The sequence below is a fragment of the Podarcis pityusensis genome (genome assembly GCF_964106645.2).
Source record: "Podarcis pityusensis genome assembly, chromosome: 1".
Taxonomy (NCBI): Eukaryota; Metazoa; Chordata; class Lepidosauria; order Squamata; family Lacertidae; genus Podarcis; species Podarcis pityusensis.
In genome coordinates this window covers 22,204,374-22,229,488 of record NC_138028.1, presented here as the reverse complement: position 1 = coordinate 22,229,488, position 25,115 = coordinate 22,204,374, and the positions used below count along the sequence as shown (strand labels likewise).

Genomic DNA, 25,115 nt, shown 5'->3' with positions numbered 1-25,115 from the left:
GACTTGGAGTTTATTGTAGTTTTAGTTTAGTTTAATTGCATGCATTTTATTGTTTGATATTGTTCTAATTTCCTATCACGTTGTTTGCTACCTTGATTTATTTTTCTTTTATAGGAAAGAAGGAGACAGCTGTTGAAAATAAGTAAAGGAATAAGCAAACATGCATGTCTGAATTAGATCTTGTCCAATTTCAGCTCCATAGAAGTTTTCTAGTGTGTTTGCATGCCTTCACCCCTCCTTCCACAGTAAGAAAAGACACTGGTTGACATTTGAGGAGCCCTGTTTTTCCTGTAAAGTGGCCCTAAAAGTACAGAAGCTTTCTGCCTCCTTTTTCTTGGGAGAAAAAAACAAAGCTTTAGGGGGCAATTTGAAATGGATAAATTACAGGGGCAGGCGATGGGAGCACTTAACCATCCTTCCACCTCTTCAAACTCCCACCCCATCACCCGCATCCAAGTGAGCTTCTACATCTGTAATGTTCCAGAAGTGAGTGTGAAGATGGAAAGCAGTTATTAGGATTTTTGTGCTTGTGTGCAACATGTAGTTGGGTCCTAAATGTCTGTGAAAACACAATTTAGTGGTTACAGTTGTGTGGCCCTAATCTAACAGGAGTGCCATTTCAGATGTGGGGGAGGGAGGAAAGATTTTAGGAGGACTCAAGATCCACAGCCAGCTTCAGAGGCGAGCCTTAGGGCAGAGTCAACATTAGATTACCGAAAAGTACTCCCTTGAACTTTTAAGGGTTTATCTGCTGTGGTCATCTCTTTTCTCATCTTCTTTTGACACCTTTCAATCACTAGATCTCTAACTGCTCTGAAGAACATGACAGCCCACCATAATTGGCGCCCTTGCACCGCTCGTTCGCTCCCTCCCTCCCTTTCTTTGGAGCCGACGCTGCGCCATAGGTTACCTGCCAGCAGTGAGCATTTCGACTGGGCGCATTTGTGCCTTCTCTACCACAGCTTGCAGAGTGTGAAAAAGGAGGAGCTGGCATACGCCTTTCTTACTGGAGCCGAGCGCTGTCCGACAGGAGCAGCAGCAGGGCTTTTATTAGGCTAGCCAGCTTCCCGCTCTAAGCGGGCAAGCTCAGAAAGAGTAGCTTAGCCGCGCGTCGGCTCTGCAATCCCTAGCCAAGGAGATCTGGGACGTACCCTTCCTGGGAGGGAGAGATGGCTTCCTCCTGACGCCGTTTCCGGAGGGGAGGGGGAAGAGACAGAAGGGAGGGGATGAGATGGGAGGGGGGCCCTATATAAATGAGGTTGCTGCTGCAGTGCCCCGTCGGGGATCATCAGCATTAGAGAAGGAAGAGGATCTAGGGAAGGGAAGGGGACGGGCTGATTAATCTGCCTCCCGGCTCAGCTCTCGCCCGATGCCAGAGTCCCCCTCCGCCAGCTGCTACCTCTAAAGCCCGGCCGTCAGCAATAAAGGCAGGAGAGATCTCCTCTAGCCATCCTTCGGCGCTGCAGCCCGTTTCGCCAGCGTCATGACCCGCACAGTATTGCTTGCTGTTCTCCTCCTCGCAGCGCAAGGTAAGCCTCCAAGGCAGCGGCGGGTGGGCTGGCTCCGTCTGCTGCCCGCAGTTCCTTTGCCGTATGGAACTTGCCCGGGGACCTCTGTCCGCAGCGGCTGTTCATTTCAGCACCAAGGACAGAGGCGCGGTCTTTGGCTTGCTGGCCCCGTCCGGCTACCCTGGACACAAGATGGAGGAGCTGCTCCAGGAGGACGGGGAGTTGCCTTGTTTTTGGAAGAGGGGAGAGTTGGCTTGGGGGTACCACGCAGTTCTCTGAGTCAAGAGACTTCAGTGAACTCCTGCGAGAGCCTCGCGAATCTGACTTGATCCACAAGGTCATTTTACGCTAGCAAACTTTTTGAAGCCCAGTCGACCCATTTTGCAAAGCACTCGAGTTCCTTTTTGAGTCTGGTTGGTTTCCTCCCCTTCTAAAAATAAAAATTCCGTCCTGCAATATCTTTGTGTTTTTAACCAAAAAAACCCGTTCCTTCCTCCTCCTTTCTCTCCCTAGCTTCCTACCCATACGCTTCCTCTTATCTGTTTGCACTCATGAACAACCTAAACAAACCACCAACCAGCTTACTCAGACTCAGGATGGTGAAAAGAAAGAATCTGCAACCTACTTCTGAATGATTTGTTGCAGATCTACCCTCCCCCCCCCCCCAGCAAGCAATCATTGCTGCAGTCCACTTAGCCTTCACTTTGGATGTCTGTTTGAGCAATTGTGTTCAGGAATCAACCACTTCTCTCTGTTTTTAAGCCCCAAAGTGGAGCAATCTTGCGATGCTGGATTTCATACGCTGCTTTTGTGACTTATTATCCTAGCAGAATATATTTGTGCCAATCGCTCTCTCTTCCCCATCTGGCTTGCATTGGCTGAGTTTTGCATGCCATGGGCCAGCTGGCTGGAATTATTCCAGAGAACATGTAATATCTTGCCTTTCTCTCCCTTTCTCTCTTGCAGTACTTTCACTTCCAGTAACAAACCCAGCGACTAAAGATGACACAAAGGTGAGTTGCAAAAACAGAATGGTAAAAATAAATAAATCAGGAATATTGTTTAAGCAGAACTATGGGGCAGTGTCCTGTCTTGTCTGTTTAAAAGATCCCGCAATATATAGTAGCTTGAAATGAATAAGAAGAAGCAATTAATTGCCTTTTGTGGAAGCCACTTAACATGTTACATTTTTAGGTATATATCCAAGATTCATGTGTGCTTTTTTTTTGTAGCTAAAAAACATGGAGCAAATATTGGCTGCAAATCCCCTCTGGGGTAAACCCAGGCATGTTGCTGGGAAATGTAGGAAACAGTCCTTCTGAAAAGTCATTTCCTTGCCCTAGTTTTTGTTCCTTCCCACTTTTTGCATGTGATTAAAAGCAAGACAACAAAGACGTGCGTAATTTCATCACTGTTTAACAGCAGCTGTAGGTGCCCCTCTTGAGTATCTGAAAGGTTAGTGAATTAGCTTTCCAATTATATCCTGCATAAGCCCATTGTGGACTATACTTAACTCCCTGCTGTTAAAGGGCTTAAGTGTTACTGGGTAACATACTTGAAAGTTGTCATTAAGACTGATGGACTGTCTAAAGTGAGGCAAAACCAAACCAAAACGAACATTACACAAGTGTATTATTATGCCAGGAGCTTAAGAGATCAATATCAAGGCTCAGATAATCAGTGGGTAAGCGTATATGCTGTACGAAGTGGGTTGCAATTGAAATATTGTAAATCCACATTTGAAGAAATGGTTGGATGAAGGTTTTGCTACAGGACTGCCAATGGGTTGCATGGAAATTATTAAGATCCCTGTGAATTCTACCCAGTACTTGTGTGGCAATATGATTATGGGAAAACAGACAGACTGGGAATTCATTAATTCCATCAATCCATTCTGTCACCTATCCTTGTAGACACACTGAGCTGTAAAAGAAGTAAGATATAAATTTGATCGGGAGAAATGTTACAGGAAATGAAAAAACTACCATATTGAGGCCACTTTACCTTGTATAATATGTACCTTCTTTTATGGCCTACTGTGGTCTGGTTTATGTACCTACAGGACTGGTGGGACTGGAGAGGCGTCATTTGGACCTTGGGGATAGACTTGATGCCCCTTTCATGCCTTTATTTTCAAAGTCAAATGCATGCATGGGGTGTGTGTGTTGCACAGGCAGAGTGCTGAGGGAGTGGAAGCACATCCACAACAGTGCAGGTGGGGAAAGGAATTGGCAGTTCACATCTGGTGGCCTTCCACAGTGTGGATGCACGGTGCATTTCTGTATATAAATCTGTGCTAGGACAGAGTATTTGTCTATTTTGCACAGTGGTATTTTACAAACCATTGATTAGTGCTCTGCCTCAGCCCCTGACACACTGTAGTTTGTCATGGGTAAAGGGGCAAGTGGTTAAGCCTAAGACTGACTTTGTACATCTTGGGACTAACACAGCAGGCGTTGCTGTATCTGCTGCCTACTATCCCTATATTTATATTTATTTATATACTTCTACGGCCCTTCATCACATGGCCAAAAGGTGGTGCACAAGTTATTTTTTAAAATGCAGCAACTCATATTTCTAAAATCAATTAAAAGATTCAAAGCAAATTAAGCACAGCATAAACTAATAAATAAGAGGGGGGGAGCAACGGGTAAAATACAAACTGACCTCAACAAATCACACCTCTTTGCCTCCAAAAGCTTGGCAGAAGAGGTACGGTACATCTTCACCTTCCTTCTAAAAGAGCACAGCTCTAAGGCAAGACACACCACAGTGGCAAAATCCAAAGTTTTGGAGCTGTCATTGAAAAAGTCTTCCTACAAACCCCTGCACTGTTGAGCCCTCACAGGCAGTGTTAGAAACTGAGATATGAAAGCTAGGAGCTACGTTATGGGTGCCACAATGGAGTGCCTAGGCATGCTTTTTTAATAGCAAGAATACAAAGCTGAAAATGGATGAACTGCAGCTAAAATCTTATGTTCATTTTTCACATAGTCTAGTCCTTCTCCTGCCTACCCCTCTAATATTCTTAAGAGGGTCTCTTCTCCAGTCTTCAGAGAGTAGCTGGAAGTGGGGAGGCAGAAAAAGGTCCTCCTTTCCTTCCACTCTGCAGTTTTAACCTGAAATCGTAGGCGCAGTACTGCACCCACAGCTCAGAAACTGCTCACGCTAATGAAATTCCCTGTTGCAAAATGCGACTAGAACAATGGGAGTTTTGAACGCTGCTCACAGGGACACCCTAGGAGGGTTGCACTAGCTGATCCTAAAGACTAGAGAGGTTGGTATGGGGAAAGGGATTCTCTCAGGTTTTTGGGTTCCTGGCTGTTCAGGGCTTTGTGTGTTTGTGTGCACTTGTATATCACCTGGAAATCTGCAGTCAAAATTCCCTACTACAATGTTTCTTTATGCAACCTTTTTTTTAAAAAAAAATGCTGCCCACTTTAAATTTACCTAAATTGGCTTCCCTTGTAAGTGCGAATGGAGTTGAGCTTACATGCCTTACCTCCATCTTTTACTGAAATCTGCTGCAAGAGACCTTTCCATTTTTGCGTGGATGAAAAAAAAAGCTTTTTGCCAGCTTTGCTAATTATCCATAATCTCTCCAAAAAACACAATTACCTTTCAGCCCGTGTGCTTTAAGAAATGCTGCACTGTCCCCTCTTTCTGCCAGCTGGGAGATTTTGTTTGGAACTCTCTTCATGCCCAGCGGCAGTTTTGGAGGCTTCCAAATATCTTGGGGTAGGGGGTCGATGTAATTTCACTTTTGTCTGGGGCCCCCATGCTGGCTCAAATCACTGCAATTTTGCAACATTTTCATTAGAAGAGAGCACATCAGCACTTTTTGAGGTACCGTGCTGTACAGAATACTTGGCTGCGGCTGTTTGAGAAAACTCTAATAAGACCACAAATTCCCTCTCCCTACCACCACCCACAAGTGCTTTTATATCTGCAATTATATGAATCTCTGTTGAAAAGCCTTCCTTAAATGTTTGATGGTACCATTTGCACCGCAGCATCCCTGAGCAGTAGTCAGTGGCTTGGAATTAAAATGGTAGAACTGTAGAACTGGGTGCAAAGACTGGAATGGCGAAGAGAATAATCTAAAGGCCAAGAAGATGGTTCTGTTGCTGAATATAAGGAAGTTTGGGCCTTGAGCTGTGTTTGCATGAGAAACTTCCAGGCTTGCAGTCCAGTCAGAATTATGCCCAGTGCTGTCTGTGTTGATATGACCAGGCTTCAGCATATGCATGCTGGATTGAGGACCATATGCAAAGAAATCTCAGCCTCATGGAGGAAGAGCATCATATAAATATAGGGTATAATCCAGATTAAGTTATCTGAATTTAGTTCCCATTGATTTGAACTCAGGTTAAGCCATGACAAACTTGTCCCATTGATACTAAGTACATCTTGCTTTGCACTGATTTAGCCTATAATAAACAAGTCAATGTTCATTTCAAGATTACCAATGCCCACGTGTCTAACAGGAATAGCAGCAATCCACAACATAAAGATGTTGGGGGACTGCAGCCATTAAGGCTACAATTCCACACATTGTTACATAGAAGTAAGCTCCATTTAAGGATTTACTTTTGAGTCTTCTTCTTCTTCTTCTTCTTCTTCTTCTTCTTCTTCTTCGTCTTCCTTATTAAATTTATATACTGCCCTTCATCCAAAGATCTCAGGGCGGTTCACAAGATAAAAAATACAGGATAAAAGCTCAATTTAAATAGTTAAAACAAAAGCAAAGCAAAGCAAAGCAATAACCCCCTTCCATCCATAAACTGTAAGCTTTGCAAAGCTCTTCACAATGAGCATGCTATAAAATAAGATAAAGGAATTACTAACAGCACTGTTCCCCATTAAGCCTTTGTAGAACGGTTTGCTTCCCTCTGCAAGCCACCAAGTCAGAACCCAATTCCGCCCCACCCCCGCACCCACCCCGACCACAGCACCTCCTGCTGACTTCGGCCATCCAGCATTGCTGACAATGTGAGAAGGTCAATGCTGTGAGCTGTGAAGTTAGCCTAATTCCATTACAAATACTGCCAGCATCACACACATTGATTCCCAAACCCCCCCACCCCCTGGGTACCCATCATATAATTCACCAATCTGCAGTGCCCGGCATAGCACAGAGGAACATGAAGCAGCTGCTTTGGGCAGCAGATCTCAGAAGGAAGGGTCATTAGTCTTACTCTAGCCTTATTCTGTATGTATCCTTCAAATAAAACAGGGAAGGGTGCAAATTAGCTCTTCCTTTGAGCTGTGCCAGTGGCTTAAACTGGTCCTGCGAATGTCCATCATCTCCCCTTGAAAATCTCTACTGTTGCTGTCTATACTTCAAAAGGACCCCACCCAGCATCTTTATATGTTATTCTAAACCTCCTTTGAGTCTGCTTCTTTCTCCTGTATGTTGGGACAACATACCTGGCTTGGGTAAAATTAGGGGAAATCACTCTAATGAAATACTTGCTATAGAGAAATATCATGCTTGACAGCCTTCCAATTGCCTCCACTTGTCCCCTGCCCACAAGACGACATGGTATTCTCATTGTCTTCTTGCCTGCTTATATTCCTGAGACTAATCCAGGAATATAACCCAGCTCCGTATTGTACGGCAGCGACTCTCCAAGAGTCTCAGGTGAGGAACTGCCTGAGATGATGTTGTTGTTGTTGTTGTTTGCATTTACAGCCCACCTTTCCCCAAGGAGCTCAAGGGTCTTTCTGCTCCTACTCATTTAATCCCCACAACAACCCTGTGAGGTAGGTTAGGCTAAGAGGCAGTGACTGGCCCAAGGTCACCCAGTAGGCTTCGTGGCTTAATGGGGATTTGAACCCAGGACCTAGTCCAGAACTCTAACCACTATGCCACCATTGGTGTACCCAGACCTGCACAGAGAGAGGCTGAGGACTGAACCTGGGAAGCTGGGAAGCAGATGCTCTACCACTGAGCTGTTCCCCTTCCTCTAACCCTAACTGCGTGAGTATGAGCTGTGGCCCAGGAGACCCAAATCCCAGGTCTCTTGCACTGGCCCTCTCTTTTTAAAAAAGAAAAAGTGATGCTGTTGCAGCTTGCAGAGTGTGGCTCAGCCTGCTGCCAATGAAATGCTGGTGGGATCCCAGCAATCCATCATCTCGTTTTGCTCAGAAGCCCAACCTTGCATCTGTACACTTCCATTAGCACGTACAAATTTGTATCAGAGCCTATGACCTGGTTCTTAAGTGCCTAACACCCTCCAGCTGGCTGCACCAGACCCTTAGGTGCTTGCAGAAAGGCATACGGCAACATCCCACAAAGCAGACAGCTCATGATCAGAGAGGCATCGTTTTATGGCTTTTATCTATTTCAGGGTTGAGCTCTAGCATCCACAACATGTTTCTAGGCCGAGCCCCATAGGGCCATAAAAAGGAACCTGCAGGATCAAACCATAGGACTATCTAGGCCAGCATCCTCTCCCACAGGGGCCAACCAGATGCCCCCAGGATGCCCACAGTAAGCACATCCTTCCCACGATACATCCAATGGGTGAACTATGAAGCAGGTCTTCCATAAAATCCATTATTCCCTGACCCTCAAATCTCCTGCATAGCTGAAAAGCAATTCGGTCAGAGTGAAGAAAACACAGCCTTAAAAAAAAAATGTATTCAGCCTCACTTCAGCTGAAATTATCCATTCCTTTATTCAGTGGCCCTTGCAGAGTCACCAACACATTAACTGCCGAGTTGTTGCCCATTAAGACCTATAGCAGGGGTGGTTAACCTTTGGCCTTCCATATGTTGCCTCCATCATCCCGGACTATTGACCAGGCTGGCTGTTGGCTGATAATAGTCAAAAGTCCAACAGCGCTTGGAAGAATAGAGGTTCCCCTATCTCAGTCCTATAGGGTTTAAGTACAGGCAACATTTCTTGTGTTTTAAGGTCCCCTGAGGAGTCCATCCTCCAGATGCTATTTCCTCCCAGCCCACAATTAGGCTGGGCTTTCTAAGTGGTGGCCCCTTGACTGTGAAATAAAATCCCCAATTAGGCTTAGCAGGCTCAAGGATGGTTTTCCTTTATGCAAAGGCTGAAACCTTTCTGTTTTCCCATTCTTTTAACAGTTAACGCTGCTCATTTTTCTTCTTTTGCTTGCTTATGCTTGCTATGACTAAGTGCTGAGGGGTGTATGCCATTTTAATATTTTTAATTAGTTCTATTATTGTTTTGTTCCTTATGTAAAGCCTCAGGCGCTTGCAGAAAGGCCAGTGATAAATGTGAATAAATAAAGCACTGCTATGAAAACACATCTTTCAAACACCCATTTCTTCAAACATGCGCATAATGCTCACATACCTACCCATATAGGAACACAAATGCATTATCTTTTGTGTGTCTGTGAACATTTTATAGCACCAACATTAAGGGGGAAATTGCAGGGTAGTGAACAGCATAAAACCAACAATAAAATGTCATTGATAAAATAAGCATAAAATATGTCACAAATCAGTAGATCAGTACACACACACACATCCATGGTTTTATGTGCAGTTGTGCCATGTGTCATCCTAATGTGTCGTTAGCAAATAAAGGCTTGTCACATTCCCAGCCAGAGCAGTCAAGGACCTCTGGTCTTCTCAGAGAGACAAAAGATATTGCAGATGTAGCTCATCATACCTGTCCCTTTCCTGTTCTTGTTGGACACCTCACCCCCAAGCTGCTGCAAATGATCCAGATATTCCCTGCATCTAGCAGGAGTGGGACTAATGTGTCAGAAATCCTCTCTCCACAGTGCATTGGATCCAGACGAAGTCACACTTGAATCCCACTGAAATCAATGTGATTTGAGTAAGTCATTATTCACATAAGCCCAATTGATTTCAGTGGGACTAATTTGGTCTAGATCCAATTGTGGGAGTCCCTCTGCAATTGTGGGAGCCCCTCTGCCTTTAGCAACTGATTGAGCAGCGGTAGGGCAACCTCTGGTTCTCCAGATGTTGCTGGACTCCCATCAGCCTTAGCCAGCATGACCAATGGTCAGGGATGATGGGACTTGTAGTCTAACAACATCTGAAGGACCACAGATTCCCTCATCACTGTGGGAGGGGGAGCCTTGAGAGCTGGAATTGACTCAAGGACCAGCAGTTGCTAACCCAAAGTGCACAGCAATTTGTCACATAGCAGAATTCCAAAATGGTGCCCCAAATTAGAATATTTGCATGCAGGATTGACATTTTTCCCCTCAACTAGAGCAAGTCTTCCAGCAGGCAAGTCGCTCTTGGCCCTGAGACTATGTTTTCTCCAACATTCGTTGTGCTCTTTAACCTGGAAGAAGGGGGTTCATTGTTTGCCTGTGGGATGTGATGCCTATGAAAGCTTATGCGTCAATAAATTAGTTAGTCTTTAAAAACTCTGAAGAATGTAAAATCAAAGCATTGGTCTTTAGGAAGAACTAGTAGAATAATATGATATGCGGTGCCATGTGAAATGTGCAAAACAAGAATGAAGAACATATTTGTTATGTGTCCCCCTTTATTGATACTGGGAAAGCTCAGTGGGTAGAGCATGAAGCTCTTAATCTTAGGGTTGTGGATTCAGGACCATGTTGGGCAAAAGACTCTTGTGTTTAAGGGGGTTGGACTAGATGATCCTAGTGGTCCCTTCCAAATATACAATTCTATGTTTCTATGATCATGCTCTGGGTTACCTTTATCAGGGAGATAAGATCAGCACATGGGTTGGAGCATGGCCTGTTGTGCAGTAAGACTACAGAATTAGTACCCAACAGATCAGTGAAACTTCCCATTTGGCTTCAGGAAGAAGTATAAAGCACACACCTTTTATTTTTCTTTGCTAATGGCTTTGGAGAACAATGGTGCTGTCATTAATCTATCTGCTGCTGCTTGAAATTGCTTAAGTGGTGCGTTGGTTTTTTTTCATGAACTGTGAATTTATTTTTATTTTTTACAAATCTATTTTAATGGCTGTAAAAGCAACCTTGAGCAAATGATGTAATGAAGTGCACATTATTTATCAATGAATAAAACATCCACACTGCAAGGAGACTGGTGGCAGTGCTGCAACTGGGAGGAGGAGGCAGTTCTAAGGTTTGGAAGAGGATGAGAACCAAAGTGGTCTCTTTCTCCTTATCCCATGCTCCTGGGCTGATGTGTTTTTCTCCCTGGTTTGGGAGCAGCTCAGGGGTCAGAGATGGCTATGGATCCTTTGGATCCACGTCTTCCCCTGGCCCTTCCCACCATGAGATGCATCCTCAAGTAACTTCCCAGGGAGCCATAGGATTGCAGGGTGTCACAGCGCTAGCAGGCCCAGAGTGCGGAATTAACTCTTCATTGTCAAAAGCACACTTACAAGTTAGGGAAAGGCAGGTCCATCAGTCCTTCGTCTATCAGCCACTCGTAGGTATGCACCCGATGAGGCAGTTGCCACAACAGAGAGGCCCCTGGCCTTGGCTTAAGTATCTCCCTGATCTGAGCTCCACGCAAGCAAGTGAAGACTCTGCCTGCAGGGAACCTTCTGCACCTCTCTCTTCTGGTTCTGGGAGACAGTGGAGCAAGAGAGGTAGAAGCAGAAGGAGGAAGTATGGAAGCCCTGGGCTCTACCCTAGCTTGACCTCTCCCTCCCTCCACCTGTTCTTCACTTTGCAATCCTGCAGCTTCTCCTGCCTCTGACTCTTAACTCCTGGCTGCTACAGGCTTCCCCAGATCATTGATCCCTTCTTCAAGTTGGTCTCCAACCCCCCTTCTGCCAGGGCCCACTCCTCAGAATCCAGCCACTACCCCTCAGTGTCCTGCCAGTCCCTGACATCAGGTCAGCAGCTGTTCTGCAGAAGGATACACAAAACAATATAAAGAACTAAAACAGCACCCAACGCAATAAAGGCAAATGCCAGTAAGATCCAATAAAACAGGGATGGGGTACTTGTGGTCCTCCAGATGTTTTTGGGCTGCAACTCTCATTGTCCCTGACCATTGACTATGCTGCCTGAGGCTCACCAATGTTGAAGTCAAACAACAATTTCTTTTATTTATGGGTTGTTTTAAAAGAGGTGCAGGTTGTTGCGAAAGATGGGTATTTGTGTGTGTGTGTGTGTGTGTGTGTGTGTGTGTTTTAAGTGAGCACTAGGTTCGAAAGCTGGAAGACCATGAGAGCAAAAGGGTTCCTTCCCATGTGGTTATATTTCCAAATTCCTTTTCATCTGAAATGTCATTATGGGGAAAGCAATTTTCTAAGGGGATGTTAAGGGTTAGTCACTTACAAACCACAAACATTTGGACAAGGCTTGATGAAGGGAAGTTATTGGCAACTGGGACTCAATTGCCCACACATTTAAATTTAAAGGGCAGCTGTGATTGTCTAGTTTTGTGTTGCAGCAGCTTGTGGGAGATTTAAATTTGGAACACCCTGCTGTTGATGAGTTTTTAAAAGTGTTCTGCTTCTAGAAAAGAAGGTTGCTTTGCAATAACTTTAAACTAACACCAATATCACAAACACACCCTGCCGTTTATATTAGAGTCAATGTGAATTATTGCTTATCATATATGATTAGGAATGCAATCCTATGCCAATATACTTGGGAGTAGTGCCATTGAGCTCAATGGGTCCTATTCTCAAGTAAATCTGTATAGGCTGGCAGCCTAAATTGAGAAATGCTCCTCTGCATAGACTTAAAAAACAGGGCGTAAATACTGCAGTGCTATTAATCCCTCTTGTGCATGATTGATAAATTGTGATATGTGGTGCTCAGCAAGGACAGGATAAAGTGTTCAGGGCTTTTAGCCCATCTTCCCGAACCTGGTGCCTGTGGGCAGTTTTGGACTCCCATCAGTGTGACTCTTTTGCATTGAAAGGCAGAGTACAATGTTGACATTTATTGCTTTATTATTATTAAGGCTTGGTTATCTTGCTAAGTGATGCTAGCAGCCGCTTAGGCTGCTACAAGGGGGTTGGGTCCAAAGCAGTGGTATGTAAGCATTCTGTCAGCTCAAGGATTTTCCCTTCATTAGGTTATTCCTGCCTTTCTCACCCTGCATGTGCCCATGGCGAATGAAGAAGGAAATGGAAATTACAATCTTGGAGTCTCTGAGGCTATGCAAACTTGGGGGGCCTAAACTTAATAGCATCTGACCACAAAAAAACAAAACTTAGTTCTCTTCTTTACTATTACTAAGCAACTGGGTCTAGATCACGGGTATGCAACCTAAGGCCCATGGGCCACAAGCAGCCCAAGGGGGTCATTTAACCAGCCCACAAGCTGTCCCTGAACCAAGCCGCCCGTTTGGCAAGTCCCCGTGCGCTACGATAAACTGGCGCAGTGCAGGGACTCGCTTCCACAGCGCCGGAAATTGCGCCTGCACAGACACAGATGCCGGAAATCATGAGCGCATGCACTCAGGCACACGCACGATCCGGTCCACAGAGGGATCTCTGCTGGAGTGAAGCAGCCCAGGCAAGGTAAACCTTGCCGACCCCTGGTCTAGATAGTAAAATCTGCCTGTTTAATTTTTATTTTTTGGCAAGAGGTTAAGGGCCTGCTCATTTATCAGGCCCTGGGCTGCAGCCTGCTCAGCCTGTACGTAAGTCTGGGACTAGATCTTGGTGCACAGCCATCCACAACATCATTGGGCAGGCATGGGTGCACCCACACACGCCATTGCTGAGACTAGCTCCATCTGATTTCAAATGGACACACTGGCGGGGTGTGTGTGTGTGTGTGTGTGTGTGTGATGCAGAGCCAATAGGCACCAAGCTTTGATTTTCAGACTGAAGCTAGTTTGTGGGGGAAATGCTTTTCAGGGACACAAAATGTGCTTTAGGTCCAGATTGTGTGTGGACTGGGTAAAAGAAACAAGATCTCAGAGAAGAGTGGCAACTTAAGTTGACAGAATATGCACAGCTTGCAGACTTAACATATAGAATAAGAGAAAAAGAAGAACATACGTTTAGAAAAGATTTGAAAACGTTTATTGAATATATGGGAAGTAACTGTGTACAGCTGAAAACGCTGGCAGCATTAAGATAAATTCAACAGCGTAAATAAGTTACGATGGGTGTAATAATGGAATAGTGAATGGTATCGTTTGTGTAAAATATGCAGGGATTTGTGATATGTAGAATGAAAGAGAAGAAGGGAAGTCATTGATATCTTAAGGATGTCAAAATGAGTATTTTAAATTGTAAAACAGAAAATTTTATAAAAATTATATAAAAAAAGAAAAGAAACAAGATCTCAGCATGTGTTGACTGTAGAATATAATGTCATGTGTATGCAGCCGGACTACATGTGGAACCATACAAGTTTCCCTGTTCCATATACCTGTAGCCCTCCAGATGTTGTTGAACTACAGTTCCCATCATCCCTGACTATTGGCCATGCTGCATGGGGCTGATGGGAGTTGGAGTCCAACAAGATCCAGAGGGACATCACAAGGTCCCTATGCATAGTTGGAGGGTTGTATTAGTGCTGAGGAGACCTGGGTTCATATTCCCACTCAGCCATGAACCTCTCTGCGAGGATGAAATGGGGGGAGGGAAGGAGAACCACGTCCAGAGCGTCCTGAGTTCCTTGGCAGAAGGATGGGATGTAAACCAATATATTTTTGTTTCCCCAGGTGATGAACTGCATCGTCGAGGTCATTTCTGACATAGTGTCAAAGCCAAATCCACTCCCAATCAGCCAGGAATGCCTAGAAACTCTTCAAGGAGGTACAGAGTCATTTTCTCCCTTACTAATGAAAAGTCCAATGTGTTAATATTATAAAATTAAATTGTGTGTTCTTTTTTAATGGGCTGCCATAATGGATTATTTTTTAAACAAAAACCAAAAAGATAACCTCAACCAGCCCATGTGCTAATGGAGCTATGATGAGTATGCCAGCTCACCTTGGCTTTGGCAGGCTTCCTTGACAAGCTTCTTCTTCTTCTTCTTTGCAGATGAAAGAATCCTTTCCATTCTTCGCCATCAAAACTTACTAAAGGAGCTTCAGGAGATTGCAGTCCAAGGTACAGTTTAGCTGGAATCATGGGGAGTGCCCAGTCTTTCACTTAAGAGGCATGCACAGCTTCTTGTATTTTACCCAAATGGAAATAATTAAGAAAAAGCAAGAGAGAGTAAATTGTGCAGAATAAGGGAGTTGCATTATCTATTCATATCACATCATTTCATGTTATTTGACACAGGGTTTAGCTTGCCCTGGAGTTAGGGCTATTGGTCAGTTATGTGTGAGGAGTACACACAGTTCTGTCTACTGACAGCCTTTGCAAAAATGGCTACGCTCCCAATGGCATAAAAAAACTTTCTCAGCTAGCCGTTCTGCAGAAGGCACATTTCAGCCCAGGGCTTCCTGATTTGTAGCCCTTAGCATGTTGCAAAGGCTACCATAGACATTCAGTGAAAGCCTGTTGCATTTGTGTTGTGCTCAGGTCCACCTTACAAGCGTTGTATGAGAAACGGGTTAGCAAAAATGGAACCCCACAGCGCCATCTGGTGTCACAGTGTTAGAATGCATAAACAACACATATAAGGCCCTTTTTCTTTGCCAATGTAGCTGAGACCTGGGGTGCTGGACTAGATAGGCCATTGGGCTGAGTCAGCAGGCTCTTCTTATGTTATAAAATATGCAAAGCGGGTGGTGCTGTGGTCTAAACCACTGAGCCTCTTGGACTTGCCTATCAGAAGGTAGGCGGTTTGAATCCCTGCAATGGAGTGAGCTCCCATTGCTCTGTCCCAGCTTCTGCCAATCTAGCAGTTCGAAAGCACGCCAGTGCAAGTAGATAAATAGTTACCGCTGTGGGGGGAAGGTAAATGGCATTTCCGTGTGTTCTGGCTTACGACACAGTGTTCCATTGCACCAGAAGCAGTTTTGTCATCCTGGCCACATGACCCGGAAAGCTGTCTGTGGACAAATGCTGGCTCCCTCGGCCTGAAAGCGAGATTAGCTCTGCAACCCCATAGTTGCCTTTGTCTAGACTTAACTGTCCAGGGGTCCTTTACCTTTTTACCTTTACACACACACACAAGCACACACAAGCACACACAAGCACACACACACACACACTAGCTGCCATGGGTGGGAGCATCGCAGCCCCAATGGAAGTCTGTTCCCCATCCCACTGATATTTGAAGCTGCTATTGCTATTTGCCTCCTGGTGCAAATAGCAGCTTCAGAGCCATGCTGTGTGTGTGACTGCAAGGAGGGGAATGGTTAAAGCACCCTCCCAATCCACCTCGCCCACCATGGCTGCTATTTTGAAAGGGGGAAAAAGATGCCCACTGGCTAACCAAAAGATTCCTAAGTCAGGGGGTTGGACTAGATGACCCTCGGAATCCCTTCCAATGCTACAGTTCTATGATTAACGTAACATGCATTTTGTTCTTGGGGGGGATGCTTTTAGACAACAGGTTTTTCCCATGTTGCGAGGAGAATGAATGCACTTGAAATAGTTTGAATTTTAAAAGAGGAGAGATGCCAGGTGTTGATTTCCTTCTCTCTCTCTTTCCTGTCCCCATCTCCCCTTCATCAAAACTTCTGTGTGTGCAAAAAAACAGGAGCAAGCGAAAGGACAGAGCAGCAGAAGAAAAGCAGCGGCTTTGAAGATGAGCTTTCTGAGGTCCTTGAAAGCCAAAGCAACAGGAACATGGAAAGAGGTCAGGGACGCGGGTGGCGCTGTGGTCTAAACCACTGAGCCTCTTGGGCTTGCTGATCAGAAGGTCGGTGGTTCAAATCTGTGTGATGGAGTGAGCTCCTGTTGCTCTGTCCCAGCTCCTGCCAACCTAGCAGTTCAAAAGCATGGCAGTGCAAGTAGATAAATAGGTACCGCTGTGGCAGGAAGGTAAACAGCGTTTCCGTGACTCTGGTTTCCATCACGGTGTCCTGCTGCGCCAGAAGCGGTTTAGTCATGCTGGCCACATGACCCGGAAAGCTGTCTGTGGACAAACACTGGCTCCCTCAGCCTGAAAGTGAGATGAGCGTCGCAACCCCATAGTCGGCTTTGACTGGACTTAACTGTCCAGGGGTCCTTTACCTTTTACTTTACCAGCTTAACCCACACATAAGTCAGTGCAAACCACATAAATAGATATTAATGATGAATTAACATGTATCATTAAGGTAAGACAGGGAATATGCAGGAGAAATTATTTTGAGGAGATATGGAGGGTGTTTGTAGAATTTGTACTGTTAAAAGGGAAAGGGGTCAGACCATTGCAAGAGGTACTGAAATTTTGGGAGGTTGGATAGTTACAATGGAATGGTCTCGGTGGAGAGGTGCACATATTTATTCCTATTTATTTATATTATTACTTTGTCAAAATAATAATAATTAATAAAAAATAAATCTGGGCCCTGTACTCATGATGTGGCAATCAGTTAATTCTACCTTTGCAGTTGGCTATTTTCTACACCCACACACTCACACTCTCCTCTCTATCCTCCATCCATGCAAGCGAGAGTCATTATCAGAGTCCGATGACAGATTCCAGCCAGGCAAAAATACTCAGGGTGTGATGCAGTGAGGGGTGTGGCCTGGGGAGAACTCAAAGGGCCAGTTAGAGAGACTTGGATGTCCACATTTGGCCCCTGCGTTTGAGGTTCCCCACCCCTACACACCTGCTGCCCAGCAATGTTTCTTGGAAGAACTTAGCAGACTCTTTCAGAGTCCCTAACAAAAACCATTCGAGCCTGGGAAACTGGATATTGTCAAGGTTTGTTTTGTTCAAAGGAAATTGCATAACAAGGTAGATCAGGAGACTTCCCGGGAGTTGGTGAGGTTTATGAAGTCTGAATAGAATGCTAGAGTTAAAGAATATTGTAGAATTGTTATTGTTAATGCAAAAAGGCAAAATGAATGAGTTGTATCGGAGGAAATATGATTTAAAATTATGATCAATGATTTATATGGATAGATAAAGGAAGAATAACTCTATTTGAACAACTTGGAAAATGTTATAGTTAAACAAAAGTCTAAGCAGGAACTGCATGCACAACCAATGGAAATTGAAAAAGGATGGAAAAGCAATAGAAATTAGGAAAAAGTATTTTGTTTTGAGCAGCAAAGGAGAGAAAATAAATATATGGAAAGGGGTGGGAAGTCAACTTTTAAATTTGAATTCATTTGTTATTAATTTGTTGGGGTTTTTTTGAAAATCAATTAAAATTAATTGGCAAAACCAACAACACTGTTCCACATTTTGGGGAAAGACCCTTTGCCCCAGTAAAGTAAGTGCAACTGCTTGACTCACATGAAACATTCAAGGGTTTGGTTATGAACTGGGGCCGATTTCTACTGTGCATTTTGTAGCACAGCCCAATTCCCCCTTAACTCTACCATTTCGCCTCTCAGATCTGTCAGAGGGGACCCCTGACGAGGAGCCCACAGCCTCCTTTGCCGAGCTGGAGGCAGAGAGAAGTCAGAAGAACAGCGAAAGCGATGTTTCAAAAGAAGAGGAGAGGAACAGCGTAGAAGAAAGGGAGACAAGGGCTAGAGGTGTTGACTCTGAAGAGCAAAAGGAGAATGCGGCGGGATTTGACGGCAACGAGGTTGGTGAGAATGAAGGACTGCCCTGGGACAACACAGTAGACAATCACATCCACGATGAGGCCCAAGACGATGAGGCCCCTCAGCAGAGACGCCAAGAGGGTGAAGAAGATGAAGAGAGAAAGGAAGACCATGAGGTGGTGGGGGTGGAGGGGGAGGAAAAGGGGCACATTTCCAAAAATAGCCAGGAGGAAAGCGAAGAGGAAGGAGAGGACAGTGTCAGAGACCAGGCTGAGGAGGAAGAGGAGGAGGAAGAGGAGGAAGAGAAGGATGGGGAAGAAGAGGATGATGAAGAAGAAAGAGATGCCTCTGAAGAGGAACGTCCTACCAGCTCAGAGGACAAGGATGATCAAAGGGAAGATGGTATGTTTATCAGCTTAAACCCATGTCCCCTCATTTGACTTACTGTCTGATGTTGCAGTCATCACCACTTTGAGCTTCAATACTTGGATGATCTATTTTACTGATGGGCAGTATCCAAGTTAACTTGTTTCATTAGGGCAAGGATTTCTACTTGTGCCATGGGACCTCCCCCATCTCCCTTTCCCCAACCCCCCAGAGTAGATTTGGGGAGAGTGTGGAGAGAGGAAGGGGGGAAAGTTCCATTGCATGAGCTGAAATCCTTGCATTGACGGAATGAGTTGGTTGGATAATGCCCTATATGTTTGGATGCTTCCAGCAGTGGCAGGGAAGACTGTTCCCCTGTTCTTCAATCCTAAGTGCACTTAACTGGAAGGAAACACCATTAAATCTTTCAAGTAAATCACCCAAACACTCAAGTAATGGAGGGGATTTGAATGGAAGAGCTGGGCTGTTTGTGCTCTCTGCTCTAGGTCTATATGCGCTCTCGACCCATTCCTTTCAGGCGTGTGAAAAGGGGCAGAGCTCCTTCCTTTTCCTACCCTAAGGTGTGTTGGTTGCTAGACATGGAGATGAAGGAGATGAAGGACAAGAGCCAACCTTCAGAAAGGTGTTTAGGGAGGCTCCATGATCAGTATAGTCACCATGGCCAGTAGGCGTCTATTGCTTTATACTCCTATGTATGACCTGCATTTTATTTAGCCAAAGCAAACCATTAAACTATGTTCATTTTGTTCAATTTCCTTTTAGATAACCAAGATGCTAAAGAGTTTGATCGGGATGGACAGCCTTCAGAAGAACAAGAGAAATTCCGTAGTGCAAAGGGAGGAAGGCATCACACATCTCGAGATGAAACAATGCAGGATGAGGACACCTCCCGCGCCAGGGATACTGAAAGTGAGGAAGTGGAAGAGGACCCCTCCAAAGGTTTAGAAGATGCCAAGAGATGGAACAAAATGGACGAGCTGGCTAAACAACTGAGCACTACGAAGAGGGCGGAGGAAAGCGAAAGCAACGAAGACCCAGACAGGTCCATGAAACTGGCTCTCAGATCCCGCAAGCAGGACTTCCGTACCTCTGAAGAGGACAAGGGGAGAGCGCAGAAGCATCATTCCAAAGAGGAGAGCAGCGAAGGAGCCTTCCCACTTGCTGCTCTGCCTGAGGAAAAGAAGGATGAAGAAGGAAGCGCTAACAGGAGAACAGAGGTAAGACTCCCCTATCTGCAATGACCAGTCTGAGAATGGGGCTGCCAACACACCATGTGACTGAAGCACGTGGCTTGCCCCTAAGAATCCTGGGAAGTGTCGTTTAAGGGTGCTGGGAATTATAGCTCTGGGGGGGGGAAGTAAACTACAGTTCCCATAATTTTTGTGTATATGCCGCTTGGGTGTGTTGAGTTCTAGAAGAGGATGGAGTCCTTTCTGGCAGAGGAAGTTGCTTCTTGCAATAGCGATTTTGTCACACACTCCAGGGGCAGTGCTACTTGGGCATGGGCTTCCTTTGGAGAAGACACTTTCTGGGAGATTCATGGCAGCTCTTACTTTATTTACAAATATTCATATGCATTTCTATCTAGGGCTTTTAGTGCCCATGAGCTACCCTGGAAGGCGGACCTCGCCATTTAAAATCATTATGTCATAAAGTACAGTTAAAGATATATTTATCTTTAAAGATATATGAAACATAAAAAATCGCAACAGAAGCAATACTTCACCTTTGCAGTAGATACTTAGCAGGCAAAAAAGCCTGCCAGAGCAAGAACATAAGGGCCTGCTGGATTAGGCCAAAGGCTTATTTAGTTCTCAAAGTGGCCAACCAGTTGCTATGGGAAGCCAACAAACAGGACCTGAAGCACATGTGATCCCCAGCAACTGGTACTGAGAAGCACATTGCCCCTGACTCTGGAGGTGCCTTCCTCAAACTCCCTATTTCCCAAACCGTCTCCCTTTGGTCAGAGCTGCATCCCTAGTAGAAGTGGGGGGCCTGTTCTCCTGTACCTTCAGCAGTACAGAATTGAGGTTTCTGAAAGTGCAACAAGTGATCAATTGATTTTAAGCATCTTTACCCTGCTTTTCAGCCAGAGTAGCTTACAAATGCCAACAATAAGACAGTCCCTGCACTCAGGTTTACAACCCAAAAGGCGTGACTCCAAAGGAAACGTGGGTGGCGCTGTGGGTTAAACCACAGAGCCTAGGACTTGCCGATCAGAAGGTTGGCGGTTCAAATCCCCATGACGGGGTGAGCTCCCGTTGCTCGGTCCCTGCTCCTGCCAAGCTAGCAGTTCGAAAGCACATCAAACTGAAAGTAGATAAACAGCGGGAAGGTAAACAGTGTTTCCGTGCTCTGCTCTGGTTTGCCAGAAGCGGCTTAGTCATGCTGGCCACATGACCCAGAAGCTGTACGGCAGCTCCCTTGGCCAATAAAGCGAGATGAGTGCCGCAACCCCAGAGTCGTCCACAACTGGACCTAATGGTCAGGGGTCCCTCTACCTTCACCTTTACCAAAGGAAAGGGAGGATGGGAACACTTGTTAGAGAATTCTTGCAATGACTGGGTTTCAATGACCAAATCTTTGAAAAGAGATTGAGGAGAGAAGGACTCAAAAGTTGCTGGTCTCTTAGCTAAGCCCATGCAAAAGCCCTGTGAGCCCCTTTCTGCCTCTACTGTAGCCTGATTGAGTGGCAGGAAGGAGCCTCAACTGGTGTATCTCATCCTTGCATGGCAAACTGTATCCCTAAAATCTCTTCTGCAAAGAAGGTACCTGAGCTCCCTTTGTATTGCTTTGCGTCTGATAACTGGGATCCCTAATAGCCAGCAGAAACAGGTCAACTTACTTGGCCACCAAACTGAGAGGCTATTCCCTTTCTTCCATCTACAGCAGATGTGGGGAATCTTTGGCCTCTCCCCAGATGTTGCCAAATGGCAACACCCATCACTCCATGCTTGCTGTGGCTGATGTGAGTTGTTGTTCATCAACATCTGGAAGGTTCAAAGTTCCCCATGACTGATCCGCAGCTCCACACTGCCTTGTTGTTCAGGATTTCAGTTTGTTCCTTTCAAGTGCATGCACACACACACACACACACACACACACACACCACTGTGTTTTCAGGGAATTGCCAAGACACTGATGAGACACCAGGGAGGCCACCAGAAAACCATGACGACGGTTGCTCAGGTGCCAGTAGCAGAGCAAAAGCCCTCATCGCCAGCTCAGCAAAAAGTAAGGGAGAGAGAGGAGGGAAAGAACAGCACACCTGCCCATGTTCATTAGGAGGAGAAAGAAATGTGATACCAGTGAGATTGTTCAAACACATAAGAGAAGCGTGTGTACACACACACACACACACACACACACACACACACACACACACACAAATACATTAACACCAGTTACCTGGCTTGCAACTCACGGCAAAACATTTTGCAACCCTTGATCGTTTTCAGCGCTCTCTCCTGTTTTACAATCATCTGAGACCACATGGCACACATCTCTTTGTCAGGGTAAACTTCTCAGCCACCTTAGGGGTGCAAGTGGTGTCGTGAGATGCTGCGAGCGACCTTGGTGTCAAAATACTCATTGTGCTTAATGCACAGCATGCGACAGCGGCTGTTTTCTCTCTAGGCGTTTGGATTTTCACCAGGACCGCGGGACATTTGGAAGAGAGACCTAGTAGAGATGGAGAAATTTGGCGCAGTTCACCTTACACAGCTAACTTTTTGAAATTCACACTTCTTTGAACGTTCTTGCAAAAGAACAGAAAATGGCCATTTTGTTCCACAAACAAAGTGTCTCCTGTGATGCTACAAAGTCTTCCTTTCGGTTACATTAACTGGCTGCTCTCCAGGAGATTCTAAGCACTTTGATTAAATGGGCAGGGTTGAGTTCCTCAGCAGCTAACATATTTCTAGCCAACTCACTGATATTATCCAGAGACATATGACAGCCTTTAGGGTTGTTTTTTAAATAATACTATTGCTGTTGTTCAGGGATGGGGAACGTGTGATCCTCTAATACTGTTGGATAACAATTCCTATCATCCTTGACTATTGGCCATGCTGATTGGGAATATTGGGAGGTGGAGTCCAATAACACCTGGAAGGTTGCAAGTTCCCCATTCTTGTTATATCAAGTGCAGGCACAGTAGCTCATAGGATCAGGCAGGATAAAGATCCGACATAGGCGAGAATGACATGCACTATTGGTTCTGCTGATGGCTGACTCCAGATTTAATTTAATGCAGAATATATCAAACAACAGGTTTTTCAGTTCATCCCCCCATTTATTTATTTTTTTAATTTTAAGTATTTAAATTAAATTAATGTATTAATTTGTTCTAATAAATTATATTAAATCAAATATTTTTAATAATTAAGTTAAAATGTTTAATTAAATTAAAATTAAAATAGTTACAAAGTGGTTTATAAAAAGGATACAGACTTAGTAAAAACAAGCAAACTACTTGTGCAATAAGTGCATGTAAAACCCAAGAATCCAGCAAAAAAAGGGCAGTCCATTGCAAAATACATTCTTATATATTTTTTTCAAAGTCTTTAGAGCCACTCTAAAAGCAGATAGTTCTGTCTGCAGAGTTTCACAGCTGTGGAGCAATTTCTTCCAGCCCTGAAATAACCCTTCATGTGGTGTCTTTCCCCTCTTTTCTTTTATAGGACCAAGAACTGGAGAGTTTGGCAGCAATAGAAGCGGAGCTGGAGAAAGTGGCCCACAAGCTGCATGCCCTGCGAAGGGGTTGACACTTTTATAACACACGCCGTAAGCAAGAAGCCAGAAATTTTAACTCACCCTTTAAACACTGCAATTTAATGTCTCTGTGTGTGGTTTTTGTTTTTTAAAAAGATGAAAGTAATAATAATGGAGAAAGTGCATTTTACATAGGAAGCCAATTATCACTAGAAAAAACAACAACACCGATTTCTCTCTCTATGGTAGTCATGCTTTCCATTCACATTTGCTTGTTGTTTGATTTCATGCTTGCTTTACTGGCTTGTAACTTTTGGATTACAGGATCACAAGCAGTATGGCTTACTCATGTATTTTCTGTTGATTAAAAGGGATTGTTTTGTCATTTCCCACCTTACTTTTTTCCTTTTCCTTTTTGTCCATTTCTTTTTTTCTTTTTTTAAAAAGAAAAAGCCATGACAGCTTTCTAGAATGTTTAACTTGTACCATTAGGTTTTACTGGATAAAAGAACTTGCAATAACTTGTTAATCTTTTGATTCGAAGATGAGAATTCTGACTGTAATATATTCTATATAAAAATTAAGGACGAAAATAAACACACAACGTTGGGCTCCTTCCTTCGTCTCTCACAGCTGCGTTCTAAGAACCCGGAGAGCAGCGCTTCTCAAGTACGTAGATCTCTGGGGCAGGGGCAACTTGAATGAAATATATTGTACTTGTATTTCTTTTACAATATAAGTAAAAGAAATACAATATAAAAATACAAAAGTATGCTGCGTTCAGAAGGCAAGATCCTGTGCATGATCTGCACATCATCGTGGGGGCACAGTTGTTTAGCATTATCTCATGAAGAGTGGGGCATACAAGACACGGGCACAGTACATGGTGTGGTTAAGGGTGCTGTTCATTTCCATTAAATTTGATGTCAAATGTACTCCGTGCTATTGCCATTCATCCTCAGTTCAAGGCAGATTTATTTTAGTGCGCAAATGCACACACACACCAAGTGCAGTTGGAGAAATGGGGAGAAAACTAGACTTGCCATTCCGGCTTCTGATTTTATCCCAGAATGACCCTATTTCCCCTGCCAGTGTTGCAGCTGAGCTCGGGGAGAAGGATGACCCAGCTCGTCCTGAGGCGGCGGCAAGGGAGCATCTTGTTGCCTCTCCATGGCCTCCTCATGTTATTATTATTTACTGAATTTATATACCGCCCTATACCCAGTGGTCTCAGGGCGGTTCACAGTTGCTGGAGAGCGAGTCAGGAGGAGAGGCTTCGCTTCCACCACGCAGGCCCAGCTCTTTGTGATGAACTGACTCTGAGAAGCAGGCAAAAGGAAAGGGCTACCCAAGTGGAAGAAAGATTTGTCCTCCTACTAGGAAATGCTCTTTGGGATGGGATATCAGGCCAGTCAGGACCTGGAACTCTACAAAGCAGCAGGTTAGAATATGTGCGATTTAAACTGCACTGGGATTGTAAATCTGGATATGAAAGTCGTTGTGTGCTTTTTTTAAAAAGACCAGTCTTATGGAATAAAATCTCACCCAGGTCCTGAACCCCAACCCAGCTATCTTGAACCATTAAAAAGAGTGCAGGAGAAGGTGGTTTAATAAGGCATTTATTTTAATCATGTGTTTGGAAAAGGACAGTGTTGTACCCAAAGCAGACACAGAAACAACAGGTGATACTTAAGTGCATTTTACTCTCGTTAAAAAAAAAAACTCTGTCACAGGTGTTTGGCAAATAAAGACAAAAATGGGATAAACTGCTATTGAAATCAACAACATAAGCAAGAGTTGAGAAGCACCATATTATTATTGAGAAGAATGTCAGACATGCAGTACATGTAAAGAAGCCATGGAGCTAATATTTTTGGTTTTTATAGAAGCCCAGATGTTTTTCTTATATCTAATCTAATCTATCTATCTATCTATCTATCTATCTATCTATCTATCTATCTAACATGTATGTATGCATGTATGTATATATAATATATACATGTTCAAATTAAATA

General features: G+C 44.4%; 1 protein-coding gene across 2 annotated transcripts; it reads left to right on the top strand.

Annotated features, from left to right (window-relative positions):
* Nucleotides 1-1,235: 1,235 nt before the first annotated feature.
* Nucleotides 1,236-23,533, top strand: CHGA (chromogranin A). 2 transcript variants are annotated; one of them, XM_080982124.1, is made up of 9 exons: nt 1,236-1,529; nt 2,475-2,521; nt 14,115-14,208; nt 14,437-14,505; nt 16,052-16,150; nt 17,845-18,402; nt 19,150-19,604; nt 21,511-21,621; nt 23,070-23,533. In XM_080982124.1, the coding sequence occupies exons 1-9, from the start codon at nt 1,484-1,486 to the stop codon at nt 23,151-23,153; spliced, it is 1,563 nt and encodes a 520-aa protein (XP_080838250.1). In that variant the 5' UTR covers nt 1,236-1,483; the 3' UTR covers nt 23,154-23,533. The 2 variants fall into 2 exon arrangements, with proteins under 2 accessions (XP_080838250.1, XP_080838251.1); XM_080982125.1 differs by lacking the exon at nt 21,511-21,621 and having other exon boundaries at nt 1,241-1,529.
* Nucleotides 23,534-25,115: the final 1,582 nt, after the last annotated feature.

Coding starts and splice junctions, on each gene's coding strand:
- CHGA (XM_080982124.1), top strand. CDS start 1,484: ATGACCCGCACAGTATTGCTTGCTGTTCTCCTCCTCGCAGCGCAAG. Junction 14,506..16,051: donor TCAGGAGATTGCAGTCCAAG/GTACAGTTTAGC, acceptor GCAAAAAAACAG/GAGCAAGCGAAAGGACAGAG. Junction 21,622..23,069: donor CATCGCCAGCTCAGCAAAAA/GTAAGGGAGAGA, acceptor TTTCTTTTATAG/GACCAAGAACTGGAGAGTTT.